This window comes from Homalodisca vitripennis, chromosome 1, assembly GCF_021130785.1.
Source record: "Homalodisca vitripennis isolate AUS2020 chromosome 1, UT_GWSS_2.1, whole genome shotgun sequence".
NCBI lineage: Eukaryota > Metazoa > Arthropoda > Insecta > Hemiptera > Cicadellidae > Homalodisca > Homalodisca vitripennis.
This window is the reverse complement of record NC_060207.1, coordinates 149442001-149455710: the sequence shown is the minus strand read 5'-3', so window position 1 is coordinate 149455710 and position 13710 is coordinate 149442001. Positions and strand designations below refer to the sequence as shown.

General features: G+C 32.8%; 1 protein-coding gene across 1 annotated transcript in view; it reads left to right on the top strand.

Moving 5' to 3' along the window:
- The window catches only part of LOC124353611 (baculoviral IAP repeat-containing protein 6-like), a 183889-nt gene that overhangs the window by 90247 nt on the left and 79932 nt on the right, over positions 1–13710 (top strand). The window contains 7 exon segments of the mRNA XM_046803533.1: positions 3745–4019; positions 5881–6062; positions 9220–9336; positions 9429–9623; positions 10507–10675; positions 11007–11159; positions 13217–13376. Of these exon segments, the coding sequence (XP_046659489.1) occupies positions 3745–4019; positions 5881–6062; positions 9220–9336; positions 9429–9623; positions 10507–10675; positions 11007–11159; positions 13217–13376 (1251 nt within the window).

Here is a 13710-nt window from a genome sequence, read left to right as displayed (position 1 = left end):
AGTGTTATATATAATTTTTTTTGTTATTAACCATAGAATAATTTACAGTAATAAAAGTATTCACTTAATTTAGCATATTTTTTTTTTATTTACTCATAACACTGAAAATGTTAATTGAAAGAAATATTTTTTAGCTTTGTAGCTTTGTTACTTCTAAAGATATCAAGACACTCCAAATGTAAGAATTATACACCATATTATAATGAACAAACGTCTTTATGACATATATACACATATTTACAACACAAAACATGTTTTTCTTTCAAAAACTGAAAAAATGTACAACTGCTTTTTTTAGTCATCTTCACTAGAGTAGGTCCTCTTCCTCCTCCCTGAATGTGTAGGCCTAGTGAAGTGCTCCAACTTATGGTAACACGTAGGGTGAATACCACAGTTACAATTGGGACACCAGAATACACTTTTCTTCCTTTTTACACCGGGATCATCAGCGCAAACAACACAAATTCTTTCATTTTTACCAGGTAAATGCGCAAGTAAATGGCTTCCATCCCCCATTTCATTTGGATTGAGTGTTGCATCTTCCTGGATAGCTAAATTTGATATTATGCTGTCTACAAAGTCTTCTCTAGACATAGGAGAATCAGTATTTTAGTGGTATAATATATATGAATCAAATACCGAAATGCCGAACAATGCGCCACGCCCCGCGATGAGTCACCAGCTGCGTTGCCGGTCAGCAGCCGCGTGCCGATCGGCCTTTGGTTTGAAAACAGCTGACAACGAGTAATAATATGGACGTAAACTATATCAAATGAATTATTAAATATGAGCATAGAAATCAAACTGGTGTAAATTACTTTTGTATAACCTTTGTGGTTTTCGCGCAATAACAACGGAAAGTTGACCGACGGCTGTGCCGCCTTTATCAGTTCACAAGCGGTATAAATAGACGGCTGTGCCGTCGGTCATCAGTCGGAGGGTTAACCAAGCAGATTGGTAATAACATATACTAACCAACATAATATCAGTTTATTTCTCTGATGGTTTACACTAATATTATTTTATATTTATTTATTCGTATTATAGTATATATTATTGAAACAAACACACACACAGTAGTGGTAAGAACATTGAGGTGTTTGTTATTGTTTTAAGCTAATGTGTCATCAATTACTACAAAATGTTGTATACTAGTATTAAAAAAATAGTTATTCTGTAGTCTCAGAATGTAAACTTGAAATTTTTTAATGATACAGTTTTAGTATATCTATCTATTAACCCTTTGAGTGCCGCAGCGTTTTGCTATATGGTATGCATAAAATGCCGAGCGAAAATGCCTGATTCTGCAAGGGTCTGGTTAAAAATTCATAACAAATTTATTTATTGGTATAATGTCTTGGGTTTTTGGTTTTTTTTTAGATAAATATATTTTCTTTATACATATAATACATTGATCACTTATTTAACGTTTTTATACAAATAAAAAAAATCATTAACAAAAACTTTATGAGCACAAACATTTTGTTTTTTATTTTGACACAACTTGTGTTATTGAATATTTTATTTTTTCGCTTTTAGTTATTCTATCTTATACTCCATTTAATTCTTTACAAAAAGACATATAACAATTTTTGTATACTTATAAATAAAGTTTGGAAAATAGATATGAAAATCTGAACCACTACAAAACTAGAAATTTTCTAACCTAACCTAACACTCTGTGTATTGTCTACACTGCTAATGCTTAAATCTAATGCCTGCAATACTAGGTCTTCATTGTCAGCAATGTTTTTACAACTCATTGTTTATAAATATCACTGAACAAACACAAAAAACATAAAAACTATACAAACGTATTTAGTAAAGTACTAACTGCTTACGATCGCCATAACTCAAGGTCAAGTCATTGTTCTACTTACACACAGATTAGAACAACATACACAAATGAAATAATTTAAAGATACTAACACCACAAACCCATGTACACTTAAAAACTTTCAATATCATTTGTGAAATAAACAGCAGCGCAAACAAAACATGTGACAGCTTGTCCGCGTAGCGGTCGATTCTAAACTCGACTGACACGCTCACTTTACAACCGCCGTAAAAATCAGAATCGAGCCGGAATACAACAAAACCTACATCAAAAGTTACGTTGAAGCCTTTGGAATGCATATGCATAGTCATTGAGCCAATTTAGATAAATACTATATAAAATATAAGCGTTACTGCAGAAGTCGCTAACAGCGATTCTGGCATTTCTTGCATGTAATGCGAGATCGCTGACAGCTATGCTCTGGCACTCAAAGGGTTAAATCAGATTTGTTATTTCAAGAAAATAATTTTATTTAACCCTCCGGCTGGCGCGCATTTGAGCCTTGACTGGCACCCTGTTTTTAAGCTTCGTGCAGAGTTTTTAATTTTTTATCCTGTACAATTAATTATTGGAAAAAACACAAAAGTGTTATACATTAAATTACTCTGCAGAATATGTTGTACAATATAAACATAATTATAATTTGACTTGCCTAAATAATGGTGGATGTTTGATGGTCAGAACTCAAAACTTTTTTTTTCAAAAAACACTTTTTTATATTAAGCCATTAAAAAAAAAACTCAAAATTAATTTTATTTAAAAATCTAAAATATGCATAATGTTCACTTACTTATGCACAAAAAGAAAATACATAGTTATAAACACTTTTATTTACAAATGAAATTACAATTGAAAAAAAACAAGACTATATACAAGCACTAACAGTTGCTGAGTCGCGTCACGCGGAAGTAGTCGGGAGCTTTTAGTGGCCAGTAAAAGAACAAATATTCATATATATATATATATATATATATATATATATATAAAAGTGAATACATTATTAGAAGGCTTGGGATCTTGTGATTAAAGTGATATAACTTTTATGCGATTCGAGCGGTAATTATCGGAAATATGACGTAATTAGTAGACGATGTTTAATGAGTCGTATATTACGACTCTGCCAGTTCACGGCGGGAAAAAATGAGTCGTAATTTACGACGTTGCCAGCCGGAGGGTTAAGTACCTTTGCAAAGTGGAACCAAAAAAATTTAAGCATTTTTTTAATTTTTAACGCCCATTTAGGTTGAAAAATGAGCTTTTACTCAAATAAGGTTTAGCAAATTATCTTTCTCTTCATAGTTTTTATAATCATTTAAAAATATGCAAAATGCTCAAAATAGGCGTTGCATCCTTGATTAATACCATTGCTAATTACCACAGCATTCTTTAGAGTGACCACTGATTTTTATTTGGCACCAAATGGGTTGAAATCTCTGAATTAGTTTTGAAAATGTACAGTTATTAAGTATGAATGTTTGGGTTTTGAAAGTTGATTGCTTAAAAATACATTATATAGTTAAAGCATGGAAATACCTTCATACTTCAGTATTGATAGGTAGGTTTTTAAAAATTCAAATTTCAAATATAACTTCATTTTATGAAATTGGAATGATTATCTGAATATTGTAAAACAATTTTGTAGGACCCATGGATGTGATAATACAAGCTAATGGTTCAAATTTATTTCAAAATAAAAGAAATAAATTTGGTTTTTGCAAGAAACAGTTTTGATTTTCTTCAATAAATATTTTATTTGTGTTAATTGTAATGAATCATTTGTTTGTTAGTAGAAATACAGTTTTATTAATAAATAAAAATGTAAAATGGGATGGAAATATGATAAAGCAACTTTTATATTCTCTTGTTTTATTTATTTTTCACTGAAAAGCATACTGATGATGTTGCAGAGTGTTTATCTTGCTGGTGTACCTGGGCCGTAAGTCTCTGAGTGGGGGCGCCAAGCGCAGCACAGTGATTGATTCTGTACTAAAGACTCTGCTGCAGCAGCTGACTCCTCTTGCAGTAAATAGTCCGGCTCCAGGGTTCCTGGGTGCCCACATGGACCTGTCCTTGGTCGGGTGGTTGCTGTTGTTTCTCTCCCAATGCCTTGACACTACTGCCACTGCCACCACATCCTCCACGGATGAGTTGCATGACAAGATCAAATCTGACAAGGACTCCGGTTTGTACCCCATTTCTGACTCCATTCCACTAATGTACTTGTTAAGCAACTGTTTATGTAAGGTTTATTTGTCAGATCGGTGTTCAATTATTAGTTATTTTCAACTACTCTGAAATATGCATTAGTGTTCTTCATGTTGTGTTAATCTTTTTCTAAATTGTAATGTTCAAATAAAATAGTTCATAATTTCTACAGCTCATATGACATTTTAACATCTTTGTGTCAATGTGAGATGCTAATGACTCGCAACAAAATTTATATCTGTATGGTGTTTTATTTGTGTTGGATATTTTGTTACCTTTTCTAACATACTAAACTGTGTAACTAATAACCAGTTTTTACCTCCAAAAACTTTAGATTATTCTGTAAATTTCTGAAAAAAGCGTAATACTATCAGTAGTTTTACTCAAATTTGGCAGTAACCTTATACCTTACATTGAAAATATTAAAATACACTTATTTTAACACAGTACACACAATTAGAACCACAGTTTAGGAATAAACTTAACACAGTACATGCAATTAGAAGCACAGTATAGGTGGAAACAGTGTGGGCACCAGAGGTAATATAGTAGAAATAATATAATATTCCTACACTCTGGTGTTAACTATTTATAGTTCACAATAAAAAGGTCAAAAATATAAATATAAACAGAGGATTTCTTACAAAATGATACAAGACTCATGATAATTAATGTAGACTCATCCAGTAATTGGCTGAGCTTTAGCAAAACCTATCACTCGTGGAGCTGGAGAAATTTCATTTCTGTCTGTTTGTCCGTCTGCATATCTTGAAAATACACTAACCTATAGACTTGAAATTTTGCATAAAGCTTCATTTCTATATGGGGAAAACTTAGTTGGAGGATGGTCACTCTATGTACTTTAGCTGAAGGTTGGTAAATATTACATTTGTCTTACGGGTTACCATAATAATGGCAACAAGAAAATTGCAGAATAAATAAATTTATAAACATTCTCAATACACCCATAAGAATTCATATTACACATATTCCATATGCAGACATCTAATTATTCATGAAACTTAATTCCTACAAGAATGAGATTACGATGTATAATTTTTGTGTCAACTTCTTTTTTTGTAAGATTGTGTGCCCGTCTATTTGTCTGCAAGATATCAAGAATGAAGTAAGCTACAGATTTGAAATTGTGCATGCAAACTCAGCAAAGCCTATTGTGATATGTGGTGTGGTATACACCTACCTACCTTGTAATATTAAATACATCTCAGTTTTTATCATTTTGAATTTTTAATAATATATCCAAGATTTTGTACAGTTGACATCGCTATAACACTAACTTTTAAGGACTCAAATGTACAACTTCTTCAGGCGCCAATAACCTCTTGAATTCATAAGGAAGTAAACACAAAAAATGTATGGTGTACTTGCCAAAATATATTTTTTTTTTATTTGATCATCACTAGTGCAATATTGATTTTTCCTCTCAGCCTCTTTAGTGTGTATAGTTTTTCGTATAATGCACTTGTATGAGGTTTTATGGCTTGTGATTCTTCACACAGCTATTAATCTCAGGTACATGTTACAATTTTTTACCCTGCAACTTGTTCTATTATACCCTTTTTTTTATTACTGTACATTGATTTATATTTGCTTCCCTACGTATTTATTCTTTTAGAAGAGGGTAGATTCTAATGCTTGAAACTTGTTCCATTTATTCTTGCTACATATAATGATGGTAAATGTCTGAAACCCTGTTATCCTTTCAAGTCAACTATCGTTGATAATAAATTTTAGTTAAAAAAAATATATCCAAGAATAATGAAAAAATCTGAAAATGATGATCAGTGCTAACACTGCTACATGTCCTAATTTGCCAGGTACTGGAGGTCGGTGGGACTTTCTGCAAGGAGAGCTGTCAATGCAGCGCAGGATGAGTGCTGTGAACCGATGCAGTGCAAATCGTGGCTATCGGCGCAAGTTGCAGAAGAAGCTGATGCACCATAAGCAGCAGCTAGAGGACCTTGAAGTGGCCAAGAAGGCGTTCCATGCGTCCACTCAGGTCAGTGGCCTGCCCCACATGGTAAAGACAAAGGTACACACTGCATCATCATCATCTCCGTAATCATCTCATTTATTTTAATTAGTTTTTATTTAACATGATTGATGTTACTGTTATATTTTGGAATGTTATAAAACTTTTAACTCCTTAAATGTAATTTCATTGTTTGTCTGTTTTATTGTTAGTAAGTATGTAGATTTAGACTCCTGCTTTCTGACAAACAAATGAAAGCTCAAAAACCTATTAAATCAGAAATGTGAATTGACAAGGAAATTGTAGAGTAAAATTCATTCCAAATATTTTTTGTAATTATTATTTATACAGGGTGTTTCAGACTACCCGTCTCAAACGATTTGCGACCAAACGATTTACTGTATTCAAATGGCTTGGTTTAAATGATTTCCCCACTACATAGACTAAAAATAATGTCTTACATATATTACAGAGTGTTCCAAAACCAAGGGATCCCGGTTTTTAATGTTTTAAATACAAACAGGATATTGCTGTAGATAATTTAAAAAAAAATGTTTTTTTACTATTCCTATGATATGAACCTACACCAAAGTAAAATGTATTTTTTAGATACTTTATAGACAATAGACAATATTCTTTATTTGCAATTTCTTTAAGAAATACAATGGCGTCAACATGTGGTAATCTTGCTTTACAATTTTATGTATCTATTTATTTATTAATTTTGTGTAATGTTTTGTCATCTTATAAAAGGTCAAAAAATTCCTTGGTCGAGTATAAGGGTCGCTCCACTAGCCAGTTCTGAAGTTAATTTTTTAACTGGTTTCCTCTCTTGTCCTTAAGGTTTTGTGGCAATGAGTTGATGATTTTGCGGCCAATGTATGAAGGTTTTCTGCTAAATGTTGTTGTGTGGTGAATAGGAAGACTGTAGTCGGCTGCTCTCCTAGTGTTGTATGAATGTATGTCTTCATTTCTTGGAAGGTCCAGCTGATTGGTGTAGATGACAACTGCAAGTATGTAGAGTGATGTGACGGTTAAGATCTTAAGTGACTTGAACGCTTCTCTGCAGCTTTCTGTAGGGTCTAGGCCTGCAAGTGTTCTAATAGCTTTTTTCTGGAGGATCAGGATTTTGCTAAGGTTGGCCTCGGATGTTGAGCCCCAAGAAATTAATCCATATCTAATGTGAGATTCTACCATCGCGTAGTAGGCTGTTTTGGCTAATTCCGGGCCTCCCATCCACATCATTCTTTTGACTACAAAATATCCCAGATGAGAGTTTCTTGGTCAGTGCATTAATATGATCTCCCCAGGAAAGGTCAGCATCAATTGTAAGCTCCAGTAGTTTTGTCTTTTGTTCCGTTGAAATATTGGGAATATCTGGTATTTGTTCATGTCTTCTGCTAAAATTGATATGTGTGGTTTTGGATGGATTGATAGCTAAGTCATTTTGAAGACAGTATTGGAGTGCTTTGTCTGTAGATGATAATGATATAAGTGTTAAAATAATACTATTCTTGATGACGCTTTTTTCCCTAAAATTTAGTTTTTTGAAGATATAAAATTCCCTACAACTCCAAAATTTCATATAATAGTGGTTGCTTCAGCTGCATTAATTAAAGGCATTTTTCATGTTATAGCCCAGAACTGTATATAAACTATTTATATTAGTGAGATGTTGAATCCGAATACTGGATCTCAAAACCTCAGAATCTTCAACAAAGATTCAGTTTCAAGACTCTATTGATAGGAATCAACAGTTGAATCTGTGGTGACTCACTGCGTTATCTGCTAATCAGCAATACACAATTTACCAATCGCTAAAACAAGTTTATTTTGTTTTTTAAAAATCTTATATAGTTAACCTAATTAACAAATTATACTAGTTTTGAACATAATATTTTGTGTACAGTTCAGTTTATATATACATGTATGTTTGCGGTTCTGCTGTGTCTATTTATAGGCAACAACTGATTGACATTATTCAAATTATTGATCGCTGTACTTTGTGTAAGAAGACCCGTAGATAGATATCCTACTCAACATTTTGTAGTATTATCTGTCAATAATATGTTATTTTGTCTTCAGTTTGTATTTTCTATGTTTATGTTTGTGCAATGCAGCATGTCTGCTGCGTCTGTGCGCGGATATCAGCTGCTCAACGGGAAACAAAGACAATTACTAATTTATGCTTTCTGCACAATAAATTATTGTAGTTGTATAAATATTTCTTCTATAAAATATATTATGTTTATATATTAATATGTTTTATCATGACTAGAGTTGGTTTATAATTTTTTAAACATTTTAAATTGATACAAAACTGACACAAATATATGCCCATATTTTTGTGCAGATGAATTACATTCTAGTAGCTCATATTATAATCTTTAAGTTAAAGTAGAATGTAAATGTCTTACGGAGTTCTTAAAATATAGCTATTCATCTGAACCTGTGCACACATACATACATATTTACACATATGTTTGTCTAACAGTTCAAATAGTCGTCATAAACGCTATTCTAGATTCAACTTCTAATAAGTCATCTTCTGGCTTCAGTAAGTAATATTAATATAAAGTGATGATCCATCTGGAGTCGTCAGAGTAAAATACAAAATTAAAATTAAAAAAGCACAGCACAAAACACAACAAATAAATAATGAAACACAAAATGTGATAGGCCTAACACACGTATTGGTGAGGGACTGTTACGATTGATTATTGTGTTAAACAAATAATGGAAGCTGAACTATAGCTTCTCATTCAAAATGAATTGATTAAATGGATCACTTAAAAAATTTTATATTCATCCAGTGTGTATAGCTTGCAGCCTTTGCGACATTGATGTAAAATTTCCATAGTAGTATGATCAGAGTAACACATTTGATGTTAAAAATATGAATTTAAGAGTGAATTAAAAATTTCAATGAATCATTGTCTTTGTCACGTGTATGTTTGCCTTTTAATTTTGGTAATTGTTACTGGTTCCACCTTTAGAAGTTCAATTCCAGAACTAGATGTTTCTAAGAATGATGTATTATGCACTCCAGTTTCTTGTGAGCTTTATTTATTTTATAATCCAAATGCCAAATAACTGTGGAATTAATAGTGAATTACCACATTTTTAATGTCTTATAATAGATTTACTGTTAAATGTCTTGTATTACAGGAATTGTTTGTTCCAGGCATTATCAGCTTTATCGAGTCAAGCAGCAAAGCTGTCATATAAGTTAGAGTCTGCACTCAAACACCAAGAACAATTCCTCAAGAAGTCTGTAAGACAACAGGCTTCTTCCTCTAAGGTGATCTAGTATTTTACAACTATTATGTTTAGTTGCTTGTTGGTCTATGAAGCTCTTTAGTACTTTAGAAATAACATGAGTCTTGGGTACAGGCAAACAAGGAGTCTTCAGAGTGTCGAAGAGTCACGGAGGATGTGGCTGCGTCCTGCAGCAAACCTCGGACTAGCGACAACAATGTTATGTGTCTACCTCGCTCTCACTGTCTACCTGTAGCCAGAGCTCTTGCAGCCCTACTACTACACATGGACTTCACATGCAATCTTGATACATTTCTGCTCACTTGTAAGGTAGGTGGCAGAGTATCATAAGTGCTAAAATTATTGGTTTATAGACTTTCTTCATTTTAAGTATAGTCCTACAGTTTTGGATAGAAGAAACTCATACAACAGAGTATCAAAGAACCTGGCAGAACAATGAAAGAGCTAGCACACAGATGGACGTCGTTTTACTTTTTGACCCCAAAATCAATAGTGGTTTATTTTGGACCAAGAGGATCATAATTCCCAAGTTTCAAATCTCTAGTACCTTTTGATCAAGTGTCATCACACAGATGGGCAGAAAGGCCGACGAACCGCCCTTTGACCTTTTGGCTTTAAAGCCATCAAGGTTCTTTTTTGGATCACGAAGAACTCATGTACAAAGGTTCAAGTCTCTTGAACTATTTTTATCAAGATTTATCAGCATAGATGGTTAGATAGAAAAAGAGTCAGCCCTTTGACCTTTACACTTCAAAATCAACAGGGTTCTTTCTTGGATCAAGAGGAACCTGTGTATCAAATTTCAAGTCTGTAGGACTTTCCTATCGAGTTATTTCGCACAGACAGACGAAGCTATAAAGACTGGATTTCACAAAGGGGTAAGTTATAAAAACCAAAGAAAAGAGCTAACTAAGACAACTGAAAAAAGATTCCTTTCAAGAAAAATTTGTGTTAAAAGTAAAACAGGACAGGGTGAGAAATGAAAAAAATTAAAGCTAGACCGATTAACAAATAGTTATAAAGTAAATTAAAAGGGGAAGGAAGAAATGGTTAAGAAATCGGATTAGTCACGGCAGTCCAAGGTTAACCTGACAAAAGTCTGAAGACATATATCCTTAAATTGAGAGTGCTTCTTATGGTAATTGTATTTTTAATTGTATTACTGTACACTTATTTGTATGTTGTCGAGCAGGTGCTAGCTCGGGTAGCTCTGTGGACAAGACCCAGCCTGCTGCTAGGCGAAGTTTTGAGTGAGCAGCAACTAGCCCAACTCGTCAGACTTGCTGTTTGGAGTCATCAGCCTCAATCAAGTCCCTGGGCCTGTCATGCCATCACTTGTCTGCTACAGGATATATTGGAAGGTAACAAACTGTTCAGTGTTTGTGTAAAACTAAATTATTTTTAGTGTAATTCTATCAAAATGGGTCAGGATTAATTAAACTTAGTAGGACTCAACCGATTTTGGACTGAAAGATTTAAATAATCTGAGAACTCCAGACAAATTGTATGTTATAAAACAATATCAAACATGACTCGATTTTACTAAGAATAATTTTAAGTTAATATATAATAAGTAAAATTATATTTTTATGTCAAAACATGTATTATTGCAGATGAGTATGGAATTAATATTCCAAGGGTTATGCCCTTACTATTGCAGCTATTTTAAGAAGTTATTTTATGATTGTTCAGGAGGAGCTCGTAACAAGAGATTGAGTCCTGAGCCTAACCCCATAGAGGAGGAGCCTGAACCAGATGTCAATAGAGATGAAGAGTCTCAAGCTTCCAGTAGCATCACTGAGGTAGATGAAGAGATACCAGAACCAGATGATGCAGCCTCTCCTGGTAATCTTTACTTTACATTGAACAATTTTTTTTAGTTAAATGTTGTTTGTTCGTTAGTTGAATAGATTACGCCTTTAGAAAAACAATAAGGTGACAACATCATGAAATACAAGGTATGGCTGGATAAAACCAAATTGAGGCTGACAAAAAAATCTACTTACAAATATGTACAATTGATAAAGGTTGTCAGGACACAATGTAGTAGTGTTGATCCACTTTTTAGCCCTCTGGTACCCAATAATGTGCACATTCCATTTGATATCAAAAATAACAATCATCAATGCATTAAATTTTGATTTTGTCATTCTTCTTCTTGATTTTGCTCTGGAGAATCAGTTGATTTTCAATGCAACTTATTTTGGGATCATATGTAAAAAAAGCCATGATTCATCATTGTAATAACGTTTTATAAGAAGGTTTTGCAATGTTAGCGTCACTTTGCTGACAATGTTCTGCCAGTACATGTGTCATCTCTTGTGTTTTCACAGCCATCTTTAAATAATATAAACCACTCATTCAAACACTTGTGTTTGTGATAATCATCACCATTCACTTGTTGTAACATTTTTAATGTTCCACTTGCAGATTATCCAAGTTTGAAAAGAAATTTGATGTTTACTCACTGTGATTTTCTGGACAATCAATACTTTTCCAACCAAGCAACAAAACTTTAACTGAGGGGGTAATTACTCAACTAGCCATATGATGTTTAGCTGTATTGCATTTATTCTGTGGCTACAACAACACTAATCCAGTTTCTTTCTAACCACACCTTGTTTTACTTAATCCAAATATTTGTATTACAGTGTCGTATTTATATTAATTATTTATCTTACAAGTTGTGTATACAATGTACTTATGTTGGTTCAATCAGTTGCATACAACCAATAAATGTTAACTTTTGATTCTCAGTTCCAGAATTGCTTGATTGTTAGTACAATTCTCTGTAGAATAAAAAAATTAAAATGTTCGATTCCCAATTCAAGAATAAATTGCTCAATTCTTAGTAAAATTATTGACCTTACTCGTTCGTTTGGCTTTTTCATTGGTATTCTGATACTGATTGAATTTTTTGTGTATAAAAAGTTATGGGCCAATATCAAAGAAATTCAATTCCGATACCTATACAAAACTTTAATCTCAATTCCCAATTCTAAATTTGATACTGATTCGTGTATGAAAATAATAACAAAATATTATTAATAAGTAATAACTAAAGTATTAGATAGGATAGCAAGAGCAGGCTTACCTTCACCTCTTCTTCCTATTCTGCGAAGAAAAAGAGGATATCTTTCCAATTTGTTACATGTAAACCTGCTTCCTCCCCTATCTAAATTCTCATTTTAAAACCAGGCTTTTGCCCTCACAAAATTGGACTGTAAATAGACGTAGCAGATTTGGAGTGATGCATGAAAATAAACATATAAAATACAAACTGTAAACAAAATATTATTTATAAAACTAGGATAATTTCATGATCTATAAATATTTTTTCGTACTGAAAGTACAATAACACATTTTAGCAGTTGGTAATTTGTTAACTGCCTATCAGCTGTCGTTTACAAATAGATTTATTTAAATATTTTGTGGATTCAAAATTCAGTTTCAAAACGTCACCAGTTATTGTTGAATTGTGACTTTCAAAGCATATTTCAAATACCCTTAATTGTTTTTATTCATTGTCTTGTAATAAAGTACTTTAAAAATATTGATATTGGAATGAGTGAAAAGAACCACAGTATTTAAAATCTGCGATACAGCTAAGAATTGAGATATAAAGTATTAAAATTGATCCATCCCTACTTATAAAATAATAATCCTCAAACAAATTATTTATTTTTCAACTTAGTTTTACTTTTTTGAGAGACTGGAGGCTTCAGAAGGTTGGGAATTTTTAGAGATAAGAGTATTTCACATACCAGGAGCTTTCGCAGGTGGTGCTTCTCTAGTGATAGGATGTTTCCAAGAATAGGTCAGGTTGTTTAATACATAAGTGTCCTAGAGATTAAAAATTTCTAAAGCCTTATTTAGTCTAATGATATTTTTATTTATTCAAGGAATGCCTACAATCAAGATCAAGATCAACTCAAGCTTTCCTTTGCCATCATTACTGGAGTCGGATGACAGTGAGCTAGAGGATCTACTGGATGACATCTTGGAGAGAGGACGAAATAAGAAAGCTCCTGTAGTCAGGGTCCCTGTTGGCATTGCTTCGACGTGAGTAGTTAGAAAAATCCACCTAATAAGAAATTTACTGTCTACGTTCATATTCACATTATAATCTTACTTAAGTTGTGTGACAAAACATGAAGGTGTTGACACTAGCTTTGTCTCATTAATATCAATAAAATATTTGTATACACAATCCCAGAGCACATAATTTTGTTGTTATGTAATCAGGAATATTCTTTTCATTAAGGCTCATTTGTTTGCAACATAACACAGTCTTGCAGACTACGAGAGCTATTATTTTTTCAACTTCCAACCTCATGTCTTGATGGCTAGACATGTGGCAGGTATGCAGTGTGCGTAGTAGTCAATTACGTATCTT